This window comes from Furipterus horrens, unplaced genomic scaffold (assembly GCF_987537825.1).
Source record: "Furipterus horrens unplaced genomic scaffold, mFurHor1.1.pri manual_scaffold_13, whole genome shotgun sequence".
NCBI classification, from domain to species: domain Eukaryota; kingdom Metazoa; phylum Chordata; class Mammalia; order Chiroptera; family Furipteridae; genus Furipterus; species Furipterus horrens.
In genome coordinates, this window is record NW_028327183.1 from 19,520,889 (window position 1) to 19,540,281 (window position 19,393).

Genomic DNA, 19,393 nt, shown 5'->3' on the forward strand with positions numbered 1-19,393 from the left:
TGCCTTTGGGAGATTCATAGGACTTGGAGCACAGGCGGAGCAAAATAAGGGAATTTTAGATGGGCAAAGGCAGAAACAAAAGTAGAAATGGGCATGCTGTGGCTAGGTTATGGTGGGGGGCTGCCATGACCATTGAAAATGTAAACAAGGTATTAGGTTGGGTTAGTAGGGTAGTCAAGACTGTCAGCTAATTATATCACTTTTAATGTTAGCTCCTGCCTGTTGGGAAAATAAACCGTTGTGTAATTGAAGAAAAGGCACACAGGCAAGCTCCAGGAACAGGTGACTGTAGATACAACATGCTTTAGAGAGGCCTGATGCAGGATTTAGTTTGCAGTGTTGTAACTGAACCTATTTACACCATGCTTTTTACACACTGGAGAAGAAAGCTGCTAAGTAAAATAATAAATTGACAGGATCACACTTCCATCTTTTAGCCATGTCCTTTTTGCCAGGATGACATAACTACGAAGGTGGAGATTCTATATCTCTCCTCATTTCAGCCAAGGAAAGAAATCAGTGGTAGAAAGAGAGTGATTGGTAATACATCAAATCAACATCATCCATTTTGAGTTGAAGAAATTTTGCTGTCATGTCAACTCTGGCCTATCATGAGTTCTCAAAATAGCACAGTGGCTTGTTATCTTGATTTCAGTTCCACAGAGATCTCTGGGAGTGGGCTTCCTTTAAAAATCTCTGGAATATAATGTGTAATAAAATAATAAAGCATATCTCAGCATTCATGACTAAAGGAAAATATCAAGGAGGAGTAGGTGGGAAAGTGGCTTTGATTTTCAGTTTGTGGGTTCTGACTCTATTCTAAAGACAGACTGTATTTTGGGAAGCTGAATGAACCGTTGTCTTACCGAAATGAGATTGGCAATTAGAAGACATACTGTTACTACTACACTAGTAACAATAATGGCCAAAAGGCATTTCTCCTCGTAGCCATATCCTGGCACATTTTTGATGACCTTAAAAGAGAAAAACAAGAATTTTAAAAAACCAAAGAGATGGAAAAGATAAAAATAACTATTCTTAAGCCTGTGCTAAATAGCTAACTATCCTTTACTACTCTAAAATCCCACTCTTTCAGGTGAATGGTGAGGAGGGACCCCCCAAAAAACCCAGAATATATTTATAAAATATTGTGTATTTATCCTTACATGCTTAAACTTCAGTCCCCTTCAGAGTACTCTCTATTTGATGCAATGCACCTATTGAGACGTTTTTTCCACTGCTCACAACAGTTTTTGAACTCGTTGATTTTGATGCCTTTTAGTGCTTCTGCCGTTTTTTTGTTTCATCGATTCCACATTGGCAAAACAAATCCCTTTGAGGAATTTTTCATCCAGGGAAACACAAAAAGTCACTCGGGGCAAGACTGGGTGAATACGGGGTGTGGGGTGCGGGGGTCATGCCGTTTTTGCCCAGAGCGGCTGAACACGCAGCAAGGTGTGGGCAGGTGCGCTTGTAAATTACCCATCAACGATGCTGAAAAAGTCTTCAAAAAAAAATTCAGTAAAGCCTAACACAGCCTCTCACAACAAAACCAGCTGGTACACTCTTACAGATGGGTTTCTAGAATACTCCCCTAGTGGAAGAAACCTGTACTACAAGGGGACCGCCCTTTCAGAAGACAATTCTGGGTTTTTTGGGGTTCCCTCTTGTATAGGTTCTTAAAGAGCATACCATATCTAACGTGTTATGCAATCTTAGTGTTAGCATTTTCTTGTGCAATTTATTTAGCTTGTGTGTTAGGTCCTCTTAGCGTTGACCCCAGGAACAGTGGCACCACTGTCTAAATGAGCAAAGTGTTGGCCAAAGTCACATGGCTGAGACAAGAGACAGTCTGGGCGCCTCTGGTCTTCCTACCTCAGTGCTTTCATGGCAGGTCCTCACTGACTCACGGCCCAGGCCTTGTGCCTCAGGAGCTGTCCTTACCTCATGTGGCTCCTGCTCTTCCTCTTCACCCTGGGCTCCTCCCTTCTCAACTTTCCATTCATTCATATCCCGGTCTGCGTTGGGGATGTTTGCTTTTCGTTGCTCAGTAAAAAACTCTTTCAATAGATCTGTTCCAAAAAATAGTTTCCTCAATTTATTTTTGTAACTTGAATTGTAAAATTTAGGTTTAAGAAGGGTCCCTCTATTGTTTTTCAAATGACTCAGGGGCATACCTCCATCCTGTACATTTGGAAAAGGGACTTTAATGAATGGTAATAACATTGATTTTACATCTGCTTTTTAATCTCCAAGAAATAAGGCAGTCTGTACTGTAGTGCCCTAATGGCATCACGGTTATCATTAAAGTCTAGCTGCTTACCCAGAATGGCTGACAATTTCTTCTCCTTTTGGCCTGAGGAGGCCTTTCCCAGCTCAATTGTCAGCTCAGTGCTGGCGTTCTTATTTCGGTGTTGTAATGCTCTTATGATAGAGCCTTCTGCGTTTGTTAAATGTAGTTCATCTGTCAAAAAAGAAGAGACCACTTTTGATAATGAAGGACTCATGGGACAGCTTTCTGTCAGTCCAAAGCCCTACATCCCAGTCAAATAAGTTGGGAATCAGCAAATATCAGTGTTGTTGAGAGAGGAGAAAAATAACCCCCAACTTAAACCTGATTGGCCACACAACAAAAGGAGAAAAGGTATGTTTTTAAAGGGCATTATTGACTCAGAACATTCCATAGTGTGAAATAGAGCAACTATATTTAGGATGATTCCCTTGATCCCCAGGGACCCATTGCCAGGTACTGAAGAAAAACCAAGGCTGGAAGACCCCACTCAGCTACACTCTCCAGATCTACTGCGATTCCTCACATTCATGGTCCCCACCCTGTCCTGCTCAGATGCAGAGGGAGCACAAGGCTTCCTCCCTCCACCTCTTCGTGTGCTCGTGTTCTTGCTACCATCATGGGTGAGCATGATTAAAACCCATGGCTAACAGGTCTTCATCTGGACATGCCCTTCTCCACTTACCCACCAAAGCATCAGCTTGGTCACTGCTTTCACACATCCCCGCCCCCAGAACAGAAGGCTCTATACAGAAAAATAACTCTTGCTCTGTGCTTAAATTTAGGCACGCATCTGGAATGTGGGTTAATAGACTTGGCAGGTTGTGTGCCACTGTGCAATGTTCAATACATCTATGGAGTAATACTTTGGGGTCCTAAAGTACAGAAGGGAAAAGGCAGCTGTTGTCAGATGCCTACTTTCCTTAACTTTCATGTCTTTTCTTCTATTTTTGGCTTTACTTGGGGAACCATCCAAAGCTTCTGACTGCATAAAGATCAAGTGTATCATTGTGCAATTGGGTTTCCATTCCAGAAGAATGAAAGTGTTGCTGGTGAAGGTGAGGGTCAAAGAAGGAGTCGAGGGTCCCAAAAGGGGGAGCTTGTGGAGCTCCAAAATGAAAGCCAGAGACCTGGGCACTAGGTGACAGCCCTTAACACTCTCTAATTTTGTTTTTACTCTCCTGGCAAAGGAGATTAAAATGCCTATTCTGCCCACCTTTGGGGTAGAGGGGAGTAATATAATGGGCCAAAAAGTTGTATTTGAAAAATGGGCCACACACTCTTTATGTAAGTAGCACAGCGTTATTATTTATGATGCGCCCCAGATCACTGCCAGAGACCCACATTCACGCTGTCTAGGCATGAAAGCACATTTTGGAAGTTATCAAATAGGTGCCAATAAGCCTAATTTGTAGAAAAATACCTAAAAGCACCCAAGTGTTTGGTGGATAGAAAACCGTGAGCTTCGGAGCAAGTTCAGAGCTGGACAGTCTAAGAATACAAGAGGCCTCCCACCCGGTACAAGGATTTGGTAATAAAACCAGAAACTCTCAGTTTCCAAATAAAATTTTCATTAAAAAGCATCACTCAAACTCTTTTTATAAAATTGCAAATATAAACAAAATAAAAACACATCTCTACCTGTCCAATGAGGCAAAGCACAAATGAGGCCTAACACATCCAAAACGCGTTTACAAACTGTGACATTGACCAGCAAGTTCTCATTTGGACGGAAAGCACCAAACTGAGCACAGCGTGCGCCATGTGTTCATTACTGTTAATCCCCTGCCCCCTTCCTTTCCCTTTTTCCTTCATCTAACTTTTAGCAAGGAAGCAATTCTCAGAAATATAAGGAGTTAAACTCTGGATGAATGAATAAAAATAACACGGTGACCTTATTTGTTTAAAAACTTACCATCACTGGGACAACTGTAATAGAACAACAGCTTTAAAAAGAAAAAAACAAAAACAGCAACAACAGCAAACCTTCAAAAGGTATTTCCAAAGGAAAAATACTTACCATCATCAATTAAAAATGAAAACAAATAAAATGAAAATTAAAGAATTTACCACTGGGCAATTCAGACTCACCACAAGCTGGGCGTGTCTGACAGTCAGCGGGGCAGTGCAATTTCACTCTCTGGCCGACGCGCTCAATGTTATCTCTGAATTCGCAGAGGCAGCAGGCCAGATCATGAGGGAGGACCCTATACATGGAAAGAAAGAAAATTAACTTATTGGCAGAAAAGTTATTTGAGTGGGTAGAAGAGGTGGGCAGAGGCTACCAGAGGGCTGTGCAAAGAAGAGCAGTGGGGGCTGATCACCTGAACAGCGTGGTGAGCATCAGCTGGCCATTGGTGATTCTTTTGGTAATCCTCACGGGGGAACATGCTTACCGATTTTAGAGAGAAGGGAAGGGAGGGAGAGAGAGAAGGAGAGAAACATCTGTGTGAGAGAGAAACTAACTGGGAATGTCAGCCAAACCCTAGGGTGGCTGGAAATGGACCCGCGACCTTTCGGTTTACAGGAAGACTCTCCAACTGACTGAGCCACACCAGCCAGGGCACTATTTGTTCTTCTTGAATATTGTCAATAAATTGAGGAGAGGACAGAAGAGTAAGAATGGCAGTGGGTATAGTATGCCTAGACTAAAGGTGATAGGCACTAGAATCGGATGACACTGATCTGTAGTTTTAATTCAGATGTATCTCCTTCTCCCAACCCAGAAGTCTCACTTTGGGTGGAGAGTACACTAGGAGGGGGAAAACTTCTAAGAAGACTCTGGATAAGTCCGCAACTTATAAATCCCTAATTGTGAGTGGTAAATGTATTAGAAATTACTCTGGGCATAAAGAAAAACATGGTGTAGTTAAATAGGAGCAGATTGCATTGGGCAAATCTGGGCAATATGAACATTCAAAAGAATAATGATAATAAAGTATAACATAATTAATTTAAAGAAGAGCCCAAGAGTTCACAATGATACTCAAAAATAAAAGAGGTAAACTACTATTTATAGAATAATTTCAGCTAATAAATGTATTAGGAATAATACAATTAGAAAAATAGTGTCACTTTGTAACCGCCAATGTAGTAACAGATCAGACACAAATTATTACTGATGCACAGTTGGGTAAAATGTTAAAAGAGTAGAATGGTCACTGATCTTAAAGCATCATTCCACAGATTATTAATTACCAAGGGAAAAATAACTTTACAATGGGGGGAATCTGGAAAATACCATGTTCACCAAATCATCAAATTTAGCATTATAGGCCACTTGAAATGATGAGGTAGAAAGGATGCATCACCTGTGTAGTATTCTTTCCAAAATATTTTACTTTGAATCTAATCATGAGCAAACAGACAAATCCAGACTATGGGACAATTCATAAGACAACCATCTTAAGACACATCAAAAATGCCAGTGTCATAAGAGACAAAAAATAAAAAGGGTAGATAAATGTTTTAGATTAAAGGAAACAAAGATATGTGATGCCTGATCTTTGATTCGATTCTGGATCAAAACAAAACAGACTTAAAAAATATTATTTTGGCAGGGGGGAGAATATAACTGGCTTTAGACCAAGATGGGATCAATTTAACCTCCTGCCTAAAACAATTTAAAAACCAGACAAGATATATGTAACGACAGTTTTCAAGAAATTGAAATTCAGATAATGAAGGACAGTGACTCCCAAGAGATAGGAAACAAATTAAGTAAGCCCTGTGATGCATTGTTCTAGCTTACTGCTCTTGAGCTTCCAGGTCATGATGTAAGGAAGAAAAAACCCACACACAGACTGGTTAACTCCCTAGGGGATGGATATGAGAGTCGGGGGAAACCAAGGTGACTAGAATGCACAAAGCAGAATACTAGTTAAGAAAAGAGGTGCACAGACAAGCCCTCTGGGGATATGCAGACAGATCTCTTGAGTATTCAACAAAGTACTGGTTGGAGCCTGTGTGTGAAGAGTTGTTTGAGCCCAGGAAGAGAACCACTTAAAAGGATTAGAGAGAAGAATAACTGGATATCACCCAGTGTTAGGAATAGTGCCTGCTCCAAGAAGCTAGGGATTAAAAACTACAGTGTCTAAATGAAAAAGACACTGAATGCGGGATAAATGGTAATGGGGGAAAGATGCAATAAATAAATAAATGCAAACACCAAAAACAACAAGAAAAAGACACTGGGTAGGATTACTGGCGTATTAGACACTGCAGAAGAAGAAAAGACCAGTGACTTTTAAAATGTAGCAATACAAACTGTACAAAATGAAACGCAAAGAGAAACAAAATAACAAAGATGAACAGAGCCGCAGTGAGCTGTGCAACAACAGGTGGCCTAATGTATGTGCGCTTGAAGTCCACGGAAGGGAGGAGACATAAAAATCTGCATAAAAGCCCCAAATTGTTCCAATTGGTGAACACCGAACACTCACAGATCCAAGAAGGGCAATGAACTCCATGCATAAGAATTATGCCCAAAACTCTACGGAAGCACATCGTAATCTTATTGCTCAAAACAAGCAATAAAGAGAAAATATTAAAATCAGCCCAAGGGGTGAGGGGAAACTATATAAGAAGAACAAAGATAAAAATTACAGATTTTTTTTGTTGGAAATAATGTAAGCCAAAACTCCCAGTGCAAAGAAGTCTTTGAGGTAGTCAAGTGGGGAAGGGGACCCGACAACTATCAAGCTAGAAATCTCTACCCATGACCTTTCAAAAGCAAAAGCAAAATAAAGACTCTCAGACAAAAGCTGAAGAAATTTACCACTAGTCGGTCTGCACTGTAAGAAATGTTAAAGGAGGTCGTTCTCAGCAAAAGAAAAATGTTACCAGATGGAAATACAGATTATTACAAGAGACTGAAGAACACGTGAATTGCTAATGACTTAGGTGAATATGTAAGATTTTTCTTATTAAATATCTTCATAGATAATTGATTATTTAAACACAAAATATAGTGTGGCGTTTATAATGTAAGTAAAAGTAAAATGTATTGAAAACAATAGCAAAGGCCAGGAGGGACAAATGGAAGTACACTATTGCAAGGTTCTTATACCACTAATGACACTACAAAATATCATTGGAACATAGACTGTGATAAGGTAAAGATGTATACTATAAACCATTGAGCAATCACTAAAATAACAAAATCTGAGCTATAGCTTTCTAGCCCACAAAGGAAAGAAAATACGCAAATGTACTCAATGCAAAAGCACAAATGAAAAGAAAGAAAAAAACAACAACAAGCAAACAGATGGGACAAATAAAAAATAGCAAGACAGTAGATTTAAATGTAATTGCATCCATCATTACATTAATTGGAAATGGCCTAATACAACTTCAATAGAAAGAAACACATAGGCTAAAAGGATAGAAAATATACTATGCTAACACCAACCAAAAGAAAGCTGGAGTGACGATATTTCCATAAGACAAAGTCAATGTCAAAGCATATTACCATGGATAAAGGAGGCTATTTCATCAAAATAAATATGTCAAATAATGAAGACATAACCTAGAAACTTATACCCCTGATAACAGAGCTTAAAAATAGATGAAGGAAAGTGAGAATGACCAGGAGAAACAAACAAATCCACAATTATAATTGGATACTTCAACATTTTTGTTTCAGTAATTGACAGAACAAGAAGATAGAAAATCAAGGATATAGAAGACTAGAAGAACACTATCCACCTACGTGATGTGTATAAGACACTCCTCCCCAAATCAGCAGAATGTACACTTTTTTTAAGTGGACGCATAAGATTTGCCAAAATAGACCATATTCTGGCCTACTACCAAAATTTACTGGCTATAAAATCAGTTTCAGTACATTTAAAAGGATTTTAGTCATTCAATATACGTTCTCTAACAAAAGTGCAAGTAAATCAGAAATTAACAGATCTATAAGAAAAAAGCCCACAGTTTTGAGAACTAAAAAACACGCTTCTGAATAACTCTGTGGGTCAAAGAAAAAAATCATAAGGGAAATTAAAAACTATTTTGAACCGACTGATACGGAAAACATGAGATGTCAACATGTGGGATGTTGCTAAAGCAATACTCAGCTTCTGCAGCTTCCATCTTAAGAAACCAGAGAAAAGACTTCAGGTCAAGTTGGATGTATAGGTAGACCTGTTTCAGCAGCCCCTTGCACGAGCATAAGAAAGATCACAACTATCCTCAAAACAAAAAACACCCAGAACTGTCAGAAAATTGAACTGCATGGAAGTCCGACAACCAACGATTTAAAGGAGCCATATTCATCCAGATGGGTAGGAGGGGTGGAGCCGGGGAGCCAGGGTGGAAAGGACACAGTGTGGTACCGGTGAGGTGGCACCAGTGGTTGGCAGAACAGGCAGTCCTACATTCATGTGTGGCGCATTAAGATCGGGTGATCCCTGTTCAAGGCCAGACTGCGCAGCCCAGGGCTCCAGCACCAGAAAAATAAAGCCTAATAATTTCGGGCTATAAATACCAGTGCGGGTTGGGTGGCAGAAGAAACCATCCATCATTCAGGAGAGTCTGCTTAGAGGGCCCCCACAGTCCTAGAATGCACTCAAACCCACCCACTCTGGGAACCACCACCATTGCAACAGGTAGAGGGGTGCCAGTGAGTGAAGTGACTGGAAGCAGGGTGAGTGCAGAGCAAGCCTCCAGCAGCCAGGCAGCGGCGTTGTCCCCTCTCTGACACCTCCTCCACAAAGAGAGCCACAAAGTGGTGAAATGGGTTGCCCCGCCCAGGCAAATACCCAAGGCTCCGCCCCATACAACTTAACAGATGTGCTAAGACACGGAGTCAAAGCAGCTCTACCTAATACACAGAAACAAACAGGGAGGCTGCCAGATTGAGGAAACAAAGAAATATGGCTCAAATGAAAGAACAGAACAAAACTCCAGGAAAAGAACTAAACAAAATGGAGATAGCCAACCTATCCGATGCAGAGTTCAGAACACGTGATCAGGATGCTCAGAGAACTCACTGAGTACAACAAAAGCATAAGGGAAGAAATGAAGGCTACACTAAGTGAGATAAAGAAAAATCCACAGGGAATCAACAGTGAAGGGAAGGAAACCAGGGTTCAAATCAACAATTTGGAACATAAGGAAGAAATCAATAGTCAACCAGAAGAGAATGAAGAAATATGGAAGTCAAAAAAGTGAAGAGACCTGGCTGCTGTGGCTCAGTGGATTGAGTGTCGGCCTGCGAGCCAAGTGTCACTGGTTCGATTCCCAGTCAGGGCACATGACTAGGTTGCACGTCAGGTCCCCAGTTGGGGGTGTGAGTGAGAGGCAACCACACAGTGATGTTTCCCTCCCTCTCTTTCTCCTTTCCCCTCTCTCTAAAATTAAAATAAACAAATAAATAAGTTATTATTATTTTAAATGAAGAGAGAATAAGAAAACTCTGGGACACCTCCAAAAGTACCAACATCCGAATCATAGGGATGCCAGAAGCAGAAGAGGAAGAACAAGAAATTGAAAGTCTATTTGAAAAAATAATGAAAGTAAACTTCCCTAATTTGGCAAAGGAAAGAGACATACAAGTCCAGGAAGCACAGAGAGTCCCGAACAAGTCGGACCCAAAGAAGACCACACCAAGATACATCATCATTAAAATGCTAAGTGTTAAAGGTAAAGAGAGAATATGAAAAGCAGATACCTACAGAGGAGTTCCCTTAAGTCTGTCAGCTGATTTCTCAAAAGAAACTTTGCAGGCAAGAAGGGACTGGCAAGAAGTATTCAAAGCAATGAGAAACAAGGACCAAAACCAAGATTACTCTATCCAGCAAAGCTATCATTTAGAGTGGTAGGGCCAAAAAAAAAAGTAGAAACAACTCAAACGTACATTAACTGATGATGACTGCTTAAACAGACTGGTATCTTCACACAACTGGAAAATTACACAGCAATAAAAAGGAATTAACTACTCATAGATGCAATAACATGAAGGAATTTCAAAAGGATTGCGCTAACTGAAAGAAGCCAACACAAAAGGCTACACTCTGTATGATTTCATTTACAAGAGACTCTGGGAAAGGCCAGACTATTGTGACAAGAATCAGATTGGTACTTGCCAGGGACTAATGGTAGGAGGAGGAACTGATTGCAAAAAATCACGAGGAGCCTTTTCAGTATGACAAAAGTATTCTGTATCTCAAATATCACGGTGGCACATAACTACACATTTCTCAAAACTCACTAAACTGTATACTTTAAAAGAGTGAATTTTATTAAATAAAATCTGACTTAAGAAAATAATAAGGCATACCTCAAAGAACTAAGTGAAAATAAATATAAGAAAAATCAACTTACAGTTTTTCCAAATTAATATTCATCATGAGGATGCTCTCAACTGTTGTAAGTGGCACATATGTTTTTCCCAGGTCTCTGAAGGAGAAAGTCCAAATGTGCATCGAGTGAACCCAAAGACAAAATTCTGCACTTAAAAGGACACTTAATATCTGCTTACTTCAGTTCTGGCTTCTTTGTCAAGCCAGCTCAAAAGTTTACTTGCCATAGATCATAATTTCAGAGAGCTCTTCTTGAAGATATTTAAATTTACTTGCATCATCAAATTAATGATGTTGGTGAACAGTACAATCTATTTTTTTTTTTTTTACCATTATTCTACTTCTCATTCTCAGTAGCATTCACTTCATTACTCTTTAAAAAATATATAATGTACTAATTATTCCTTTTTCCTTTCTGGGATCAATGGCATTTCTCCATGCTTCTCAAGTTACATATCAGCATGTGTTCTTTAACACTGCTCCCTTTCTCTGCTGGCTACCTGCATTCTCTCTTAATCGTTTTTCTGTGCCAATAACTTTGTTTTTTTCAATAGGGAAAGATTTTTTTTTTAAATATTTTAAAATTTATTTTTAGAGAGAGGGGAAGAGAGGGAGAGAAACATCAATTTGTAGCTGCCTCTCACGCAGGCCCAATTGGGGACCTGGCCTGCAACTCAGGCATGTGCCCTGACTGGGAAGAGCCGGCGGCACTTTGGTTCTCAGGCCAGTGCTCAATCCACTGAGCCACACCAGCCAGGGCCACTGTGCCAATAACTTTTATGCAATAAACCAGTTATAATTTAAATTACGACTTTTTAGTCAAAAAAAAAAAAAGTAGAAAAAAGCAGAAGTCATCTCATGAACCAAGAGATTGTCGCAATACTTACAGATGTTTTAATGCTGGCAATTTAAAAAGATAGGGATCGTCAAGACTCGTCAAAGGATTATCACTGAGGATTCTGAAAAAAATGCAATAGAATAAAAATTATCTGCATTTTCAATAATTACCATGAAACTTTATATTCATTTTGTTGGTACAAAACTAGAAGGTTAAAAAATATTATTTTCTGTCTTTGCTTATAGATCACCCAGAGAATCTGTAAAGCACTCTTTGTTGGGAACTACCCAGGTCTCTAAATGATAAAGTGGGGAAGAGAATTTTAAAAACAAAGAAGAAGAGGAGGAGGAGGAGGAGGAAGAAGAGGAAGAAAAGTGGACAGCAAAGAAAAAAATATGCCAAAGACCTTTCAGATGGAAAACCCTGGAAGTGACTATGCTGACAGGAGGCTCTTGCTCTACAGAAAATACCTATTGTAGCATCCTCGATAATTCAAGTTGCTTTTCTTTCATCTACAGAAATTTTTTTAAATTCCAGTTTAAACCACCCAGTTAAAAATAAAAATAAGACAAACTCCTTGGGTGTAGAGCCAAAGAAGGGAAAAGTCTAAGAGGAGCTGGTGAAAACCACACTCCCATCACATACTCCCATGTGTATTCTTGTATCACAAGCTTCCTTACATATCATGTAATCACCTGTTTACCTGTCAATGTCTTGGACCGTTAGTGCCGAAAATTTTCTAGGTATTTAATAAATGTTTGTTTAATAAATAAATAACATTTTAACTACATATGAATAAAATGAACAAGTGTGTATTTTGACGAAACTTTTTTTTCCAAATGCTGAAATAAATTTTATTCTCGACTATTTAAAACAGGCAAAACAAACAAAAATAAGAAAGGAAAGAAAGTCTGATTTTAGGTTAACTCTTCTCAAGAATCATTAGTGTAACCCTCACAATAATCTTACTGATAAATATTATTACCCGATTTTACAAATGGGGAAACCGAGGTACAGAGAGGTTGTATTACTGGTCCTAGGTCATCAAGCTAGTAAGAAGCAGAGGTAGCATTTGAACCCAATTCTGACTCCAAAGTCTGTTTAACTTCTATGAAGAAAAGGGGTTTAAAATAACTGGTAATTTAACTTTACTTATGAGACCACTAAATAAAGAAATACATTTTCAAATTTCATGTACCCATCTGGGAGACCCTCGATGAGAAATTGCATGTTCTGTTTTTATTTGTTTCCTAATCATCCCCCACGATTAAATATTTAACTAATGTATAGTCAAGTTTAAAACCATGTTGTAGGCAAATTAGTAAAAATGGTGAAGTAAGGACACCCAAAAATTCATTTCTAAAAAAGCAACAAAAAATACAACTGGAAAAAATACTCAATTTTTTTAACTGAAAAATTTAACCAGCAAGCTTGCAGGAATCCAGGGAACATTTATTCAAGAAAAGTGATTAATTAGTTTCTGTAAGATCAGTGATCTGTGTTGCTTTAATTCTTCTTAGACCTTTGTTCTCCATCCCAGGAGTAACCTTGAAAAACAGCCCACATGACCAGTACCACAGGGAGCAGAATGGAATACAATCTCATTCCCAAAGAACTGTCTGGTAGTTCCCTGAAGACTCACTTAAAAGGTTTGTCTTTGACCTGACTGAGAGCTAGGTAGCGCCAAAAGCCTCTGTCCTCAGGGGCAATTTTGTGAAAACAATTGCAGGTAAATGTTTTAACAGGGCAGCTGCTGAGGCAACAGATAACAGTTGGTGCAAAATTTTAAAAAAAGCCTAACAAAAAAGCTTAAAAGTCAAAGCTGAGAAATGAGATGTCCATAGAGACTCCGGAGGGCTTCAAAATATGCTCAGGAAATTGGAAGACCATGGGACACATTCCTGAGAATCTAGGAAAGAACTATTAGAGCTAATAAATGAGTTCTGCAAGGTTGCAGGATACAAGACCAATATGCAAAAATTAGCTGTATTTCTCAACACTAGGAATGAGTAATCCAAAAATGAAATTAAGAAAACAACTCAATCTATAACAACATCAAAAAGAATGGAATACTTAGCAAAAGAATTTACCCAAAGAAGTGCATGACTCATATACTAAGAACTACAAAACACTGTGTAGAGAAACTTTTAAAAGATGTAAATAAATGGAAAGACATGCTGTGTTCATGAATCGGAAGATGACACTGTTAAAATGACCCTCCTCCCCAAATCAATTTATGGTTTCAATGCAGTCCCTATTAAAATTTCAAGTGACTTCTTTCTAGAAATTGACAAGCGATTTCTAAAATCACATAACAATTCAAGGGACCGAGAATAGCTAAAAAGCTCTCGATAAAGAGGAACAGTGTGGAAGGACACACACATCCTGGTTTCAGAACCTAAATCAAAGCCACAGCAATCACAGTGTGGTACTGGCATAAGGCTAGACATAGCAATCAATGGAACAAAACTGACAGTCCAGAAATGAACCCTTACATGTACTGTTTATTGACTTCCCACAAGGGTGCCAAAGGTATTCAATGTGGAAAGAACCATCTTTTCAAATGGTGCTGGGACAACTGTATATCCCCATGCAAAATAATGAAGTTGGACTCGGCCTGCACTTCACACCATAAGTACAAATTAACTCAAAACAAATCAAAGACCTTAATGTAAGAGCTAAAGCTGTAACATCCTTAGGAGAAAACGAGGGGTAAACCTCCATTACCTTGATTAGACCAACAGTTTCTTAAATATGATACTAAAAGCACAACGAAAGGGAAAATAGATAAATTAGACTTTATAAAAATGAAAAAAAAATTGTGCCTCAAAGGACACTATCAAGAAAATGAAAAGACAACTCATAGAATGGGAGAAAATATTTGCAACTCATATATTTGGTAAAGGCTCACATTCAGAATATCCAGAATATGTAAAGATCTCTTACAACTCATCAAAAAGATAATACCCACATTTTAAAATGGACAAAAGATTTGAAGAGACATTTCTCCAAAAAAGATATACAGATTGCCAATAAGCTCATGAAAAGATGCTTAATGTCTGAAGTCAGTAGGCAAATACAAATCAAAGCTGCCGTGAGATACTACCTTACATTCACTCAGATGGCTATAGCCAAACAGACAGTAGCAGACGCTGGCAAGGATATGGAGAAGTTGAAATCCTCACACATTGTTGGTGGGAATGCAAAATGGTGAAGACACTGTGTACAACAGTTTGGCACTTCCTCAATAAAGGTAAACGTAGAGGTGCTATATGACCCAGAAATTCACTCCCAGGTATGCACCCAAGAGAATTAAAAACATGTCCACAGAAACACTAATGGCCAAAAGGAATAGGAAATTCCTTGCAAAGCTCATAAGTGGATCTACCACTTATTAACAGTGTATGAACCTAGGTAAGCTGTCCAACATCTATCTCTGAATTCCAATGGGGATAATAATATCTGCATCACAAGAGTTGTTGGGAAAATGAGATACAGCCTTAGGTAACACGTGATGAGCATTTACCATGTGCAAAGCACTTTTCTAAGAGCTTTAATCACAGTATCTTACTTGTATCATAACTAAAAGTACTAAGTATACTGCCTGAAACATAAGCACCTAATAATTGTAAGTACTAAAGAAACGGGGCAGAGGAAGAATTACTATGCTTTCGAGAGAAAGAAAATATCTTGTTATAAATGAGAACAATAAGATGCAGTTGGAAAAAGAGAAGTATCATCGTAACCTGCTGGGTTTGACAAACTCAAAACTTTTGTACTATTACAAATAAAACAACCACCCTAGATCATCCTAAAGGACAGATTCCCCACTGCTATTTTCAGTTTCGTGTTTATGCCTTTCTGAACCTAAGAATAAGCTGCCAAGATTCCAGTCTCTACCAAAAAGAGCATCCTTTAGTTGCTCACAGCTATCTAAAGGAAACCAGTTAAGGTTAGTTGACTAGGGGGGGCATTAGGGTGTCTCCGTGATCACTGCTCAGTTTGCCTTCTTAGTGTGGCCTGACCTACCTCACTGATATTCTCAAGAGTGGGGTCAATAATTCAACAGGGCTAAGGCTTGGATTTTCCTCTTATACCCTCTTAGTGCCTATGATCTTGGCACAATATGGATGTACCACAGACAAGCCAGAATGTGAGTGGGCTCTACCTGGATGAGGTACAGCTTTTCTACATTGTAGAGTCCTTCGTTTTCTAAAATCATGGAGCTTGTGTCGTTAGAATCAATGAAGTGAGCTAAAAGCATTTTTAAAAAGATTTTATTTTTAGAGAGAGGGGAAGGGAGGGAGAAAGAGGGGGAGAGAAACATCAATGTGTAGTTGCCTCTCGTGCGCCCCCTACTTGGGACCTGGCCTGCAACCCAAGTTTGTGCCCTGACAGGTATTTGAAACAGCGACCCTTTGGTTCACAAGCCGGCGCTCACTGCACTGAGCCACGCCAGCCAGGGCTAAAAGAATTTTTTAAAACAAGCCATCAACCCTGGCGGGTGTGGCTCAGTGCATTGAGTATTTATCAATAACATAAAGACTTCATTCAAGGACTTCTGGACATGGAATCCTAGGCAGACACGCTGCATATCCCTGCACAACTAAGAAGGAATACAACTACGTACCTCAAAACTAGAGACTACCAGAAGTTCCAGAAAATCAAGCTGCATGGAAGTCCAACAAAGAAAGATATAAAGAAGAAATACTCATCCAGACAGGTAGGAGGGGCAGAGAGGATGCAGTGTGCTGGTGGCAGCGCCAATGGCAGGCCGGCAGAAAGCGCAGTCATATGTTTTACAAAGCAGGGAGGGACACCCTGGGGAGTGTTCCCAGCTCCTGTCCAGACCCCGCAACTCAGGGTCCCAGCACCAGGAAAAATCAAGCCTCATTGCTTCTGACTGTGCAAACCAGTGGTGGCTGGGGTATAGGAAGAAAGTGCCGGAGTGTCAGCAGAGCCTGCTTGTTTAAAGGGCCCCCATGGTCCTAGAATGTCCACAGACCCACCCACTCTGGGAACGACGGCCAGGGCAACAGCCAGAGAGGTGCCAGTCCCATACAAAAATGGGAGAAGTGCCTGGAAAAGGGGCAAGTGCTGAGCGAGCAGCCTTGTTCCCTCTCGGACCTCTCCCCCACATACAGTGCCACAACGTGGTAAAACAGATCGCGCTGTACTGAGGAATTTCTAAGGCTCCGCCCCTTACAATGTAACAGAAGTAACAGCACTATCTAAGACACAGAGGCAAACAAACACAGGAGCCTGTCAGAATGAGGAGACAGAGAAGTATGGCCCAAAGGAGGAACGGATCAAGGTTCCAGGGGGAGTACTAAGTGACAAGGAGATACCCAACCTAACAGACGCAGAGTTCAAAACACTGGTGACAAAAATGCTCACAGGCTTGACAGATATGCTTGATTACAGCAAACGCATAAGGGAAGAAGGGAAGGCTATGCTAAGTGAAACGAAGGAAAATCCACACAAAACCAATGGTGAAGGGAAGGAAACCGGGGTTGAAATCAATGATTTGAAACACAAGGAAGAAAAAAACAGTCAACGAGTACAGGATAAGGAAACAAGAATTGAAAACAATGAGGAGAGGCTTAGGAACCTCTGGGAAAGATTTAAACATGCCAACATCTGAATCACAGGGGTGCCAGAAGATGAGGAAGAGCAAGAAATTGAAAGCTTATGTGAAAAAATAATGAAGGAAGACTCCCCAAATTTGGCAAAGGAAATAGAAATACAAGTCCAGGAAGCACAAACAGTCCCAAACAAGCTAGACCCAAAGAGGACCACACCAAGACACGTCATAATTAAAATGCCAAAGGTGAAAGACAAAGAGAGACTCTGAAAGCACCAAGAGAAAAACAGAGAATTACTTACAAAGGGGTGCCTATAAGACTATGCGCTGATTTCTCAAAAGAAACGTTGCAGACAAGAAGGGACTGGCAAGAAGTATTCAAGGTGATGAAAAGCAAGGACCTATAACCAAGATTACTCTAACCAGCAAAGCTACCATTTAGAATGGAAGGGCAGATAAAGTGCTTTCCAGACAAGGTAAAGCTAAAGGAGTTAATTATCACCAAGCCATTATTATGGGACTTATTTAAGAAAAAGAAGATAAAAACTATGAACATTAAAATGACAACAAACTCACAACTATCAAGAACTGAATCTAAAAAATAAAAACAAAATCCAACTAAGCAAACCAGAATACGAACAGAATCATACGTATAGGGATCATTTGGAGGGTTATCAGCTGGGAGGGGGAAGAGGTAGAAATGGAGAAATGGTGCAGGGATTAAGAAGCATAATTGGACACACAGGAGACTTCCGGCCAAGATGGAGGCCTAGACTGACACGCTCTGTCTCTCTCCACAACTAAGAAGGAATACGACTACTGCAAAACCAGAAAAAACCAGAAGTTCCAGAAAATAAATGGAAGTCCAACATATGAAGTTATAAGGAAGCGGTGCTCGTCCGGAGCGGTAGGAGGGACGAAGCCAGGGCAGAGAGGTCAAGCCGTGCTGGTGGTTGCAGCATTGGCGACAGCGGCGGGACGGCGGTAAGCTCAGACATCTGTATTTAAGGGGAGGCAAGAAGCACCTGGGGAGAACCCCCAGCTGCAGACCAGACTCGTCAGCTTGTGATTCTAACGCCAGGGAAGGCAGAACCCCATTGCCTTGGACTGAGAGCGCCGGAAAGGGTGGGGATTGAGGAGGAGGCTCCCGGTCTCTCAGCAGAGACTGAATGGCAGGAATCCATCTTGGACCCCCATCCCCACAGAAAATGCCACAGCGTGGTGAGAAGGGTCGCCCAGTTGTGATGAGTGCATGGGGCTCCGCCCCCTATAGTGTAGGAGGTGTGACAGCCTATAGTGTAGGAGGTGTGACAGCCATACGCACGAAGCAAAGGTAAAAACAAAACTGTCAAGATGGCACAGATCATGATAGAAACCCCGGCGATGCAGCTGACCAGACAGCAAACATCTAATCTAACGGCTCAGCAGTTAGGAAATCTTTCTGAGGAACAGTTCAGAGCTTTAGTTATAAAAATGCTTACAGACCTAACAGCAGATCTTAAACAAGATGGGGAAGGGATGAAGGCTAGTCCTGCTGAAACGAACAAAAACACATACAAAACTAGTGGTGAGGGAAAGAAAAGCAGGGGTCAAATCAACAAATCGGAACATAGGGAAGGAACAAACACTCAACCAGTGCAGAAAGAGGAAACGGAAAGTGAGGAAAATGAGGAGAGGCTCAGAAACCTATGGGACAGCTATAAGCGGGCCAACATCCAAATCATAGGGTTGCTGGAAAAAGAGGAAGAACTAGAAATTGAAAAATTATGTGAAAAAATAATGAAGCACTGCTTCCCTAACTTGGGGAAGGAAATGGACTTACAAATCTAGGAAGCACAGAGAGTTCCCAAAAAAAGAAAATGGACCCAGGGAGAACCACACCAAGACACATTATAATCAAAATGTCAAAAATTAAGGATAAAGAGAGAATCTTAAAAGCAGCAAGAGAGAAGAAGAGAATTACATACAAAGGGGTCCCAATAAGACTATCAGCTAATTTCTCAAAAGAAACTCTGCAGGCAAGGGACTGCCAAGAAATATTCAAAGTAATGAAAAGCAAAAACCCACAACCACTATTACTCTATCCAGCGAAGCTGTCATTCAGAATAGAAGGGCAGAGAAAGTGCTTCCAGGACAAAGTAAAACTGAAGGAGTTCATCAGATCCAAACCACTGTTACATGAAATGTTAAAGGGATTTATTTAGGAGAAAGAGGATCAAAACTATGAACATTAAAATGAAAACTATCACAACAACCAACAACAGAAGCTAGGGAACCGAAACAAAGACAAACTAAGAAGGCAATGAGAATGGGAAAAGAATTATACGTATGCGGAACATTTTGGGGAAAGGTTAGCAGGGAGGGGGAAGGGGGGA

The 19,393-nt window shown here is 40.2% G+C and overlaps 2 protein-coding genes across 2 annotated transcripts in view; one reads left to right on the forward strand and one right to left on the reverse strand.

Annotated features, from left to right (window-relative positions):
• Window positions 1-12,249, forward strand: part of LOC149994200 (uncharacterized) — a 38,600-nt gene extending 26,351 nt beyond the window's left edge. Inside the window, exon 5 of the mRNA XM_090260863.1 lies at window positions 11,680-12,249. The gene's annotated coding sequence lies outside the window, so the exon portion shown is untranslated. The remainder of the gene's footprint in view (window positions 1-11,679) is intronic.
• LOC149994203 (leucine-rich repeat-containing protein 37B-like) overlaps window positions 1-19,393 on the reverse strand; it is a 39,095-nt gene that overhangs the window by 4,764 nt on the left and 14,938 nt on the right. Inside the window, exons 6-9 of the mRNA XM_090260864.1 lie at window positions 11,484-11,555; window positions 4,382-4,497; window positions 2,324-2,464; window positions 1,945-2,072 (exon numbers count right to left, since the gene is read on the reverse strand). Of these exons, the coding sequence (XP_090116990.1) occupies window positions 1,945-2,072; window positions 2,324-2,464; window positions 4,382-4,497; window positions 11,484-11,555 (457 nt within the window). The remainder of the gene's footprint in view (window positions 1-1,944; window positions 2,073-2,323; window positions 2,465-4,381; window positions 4,498-11,483; window positions 11,556-19,393) is intronic.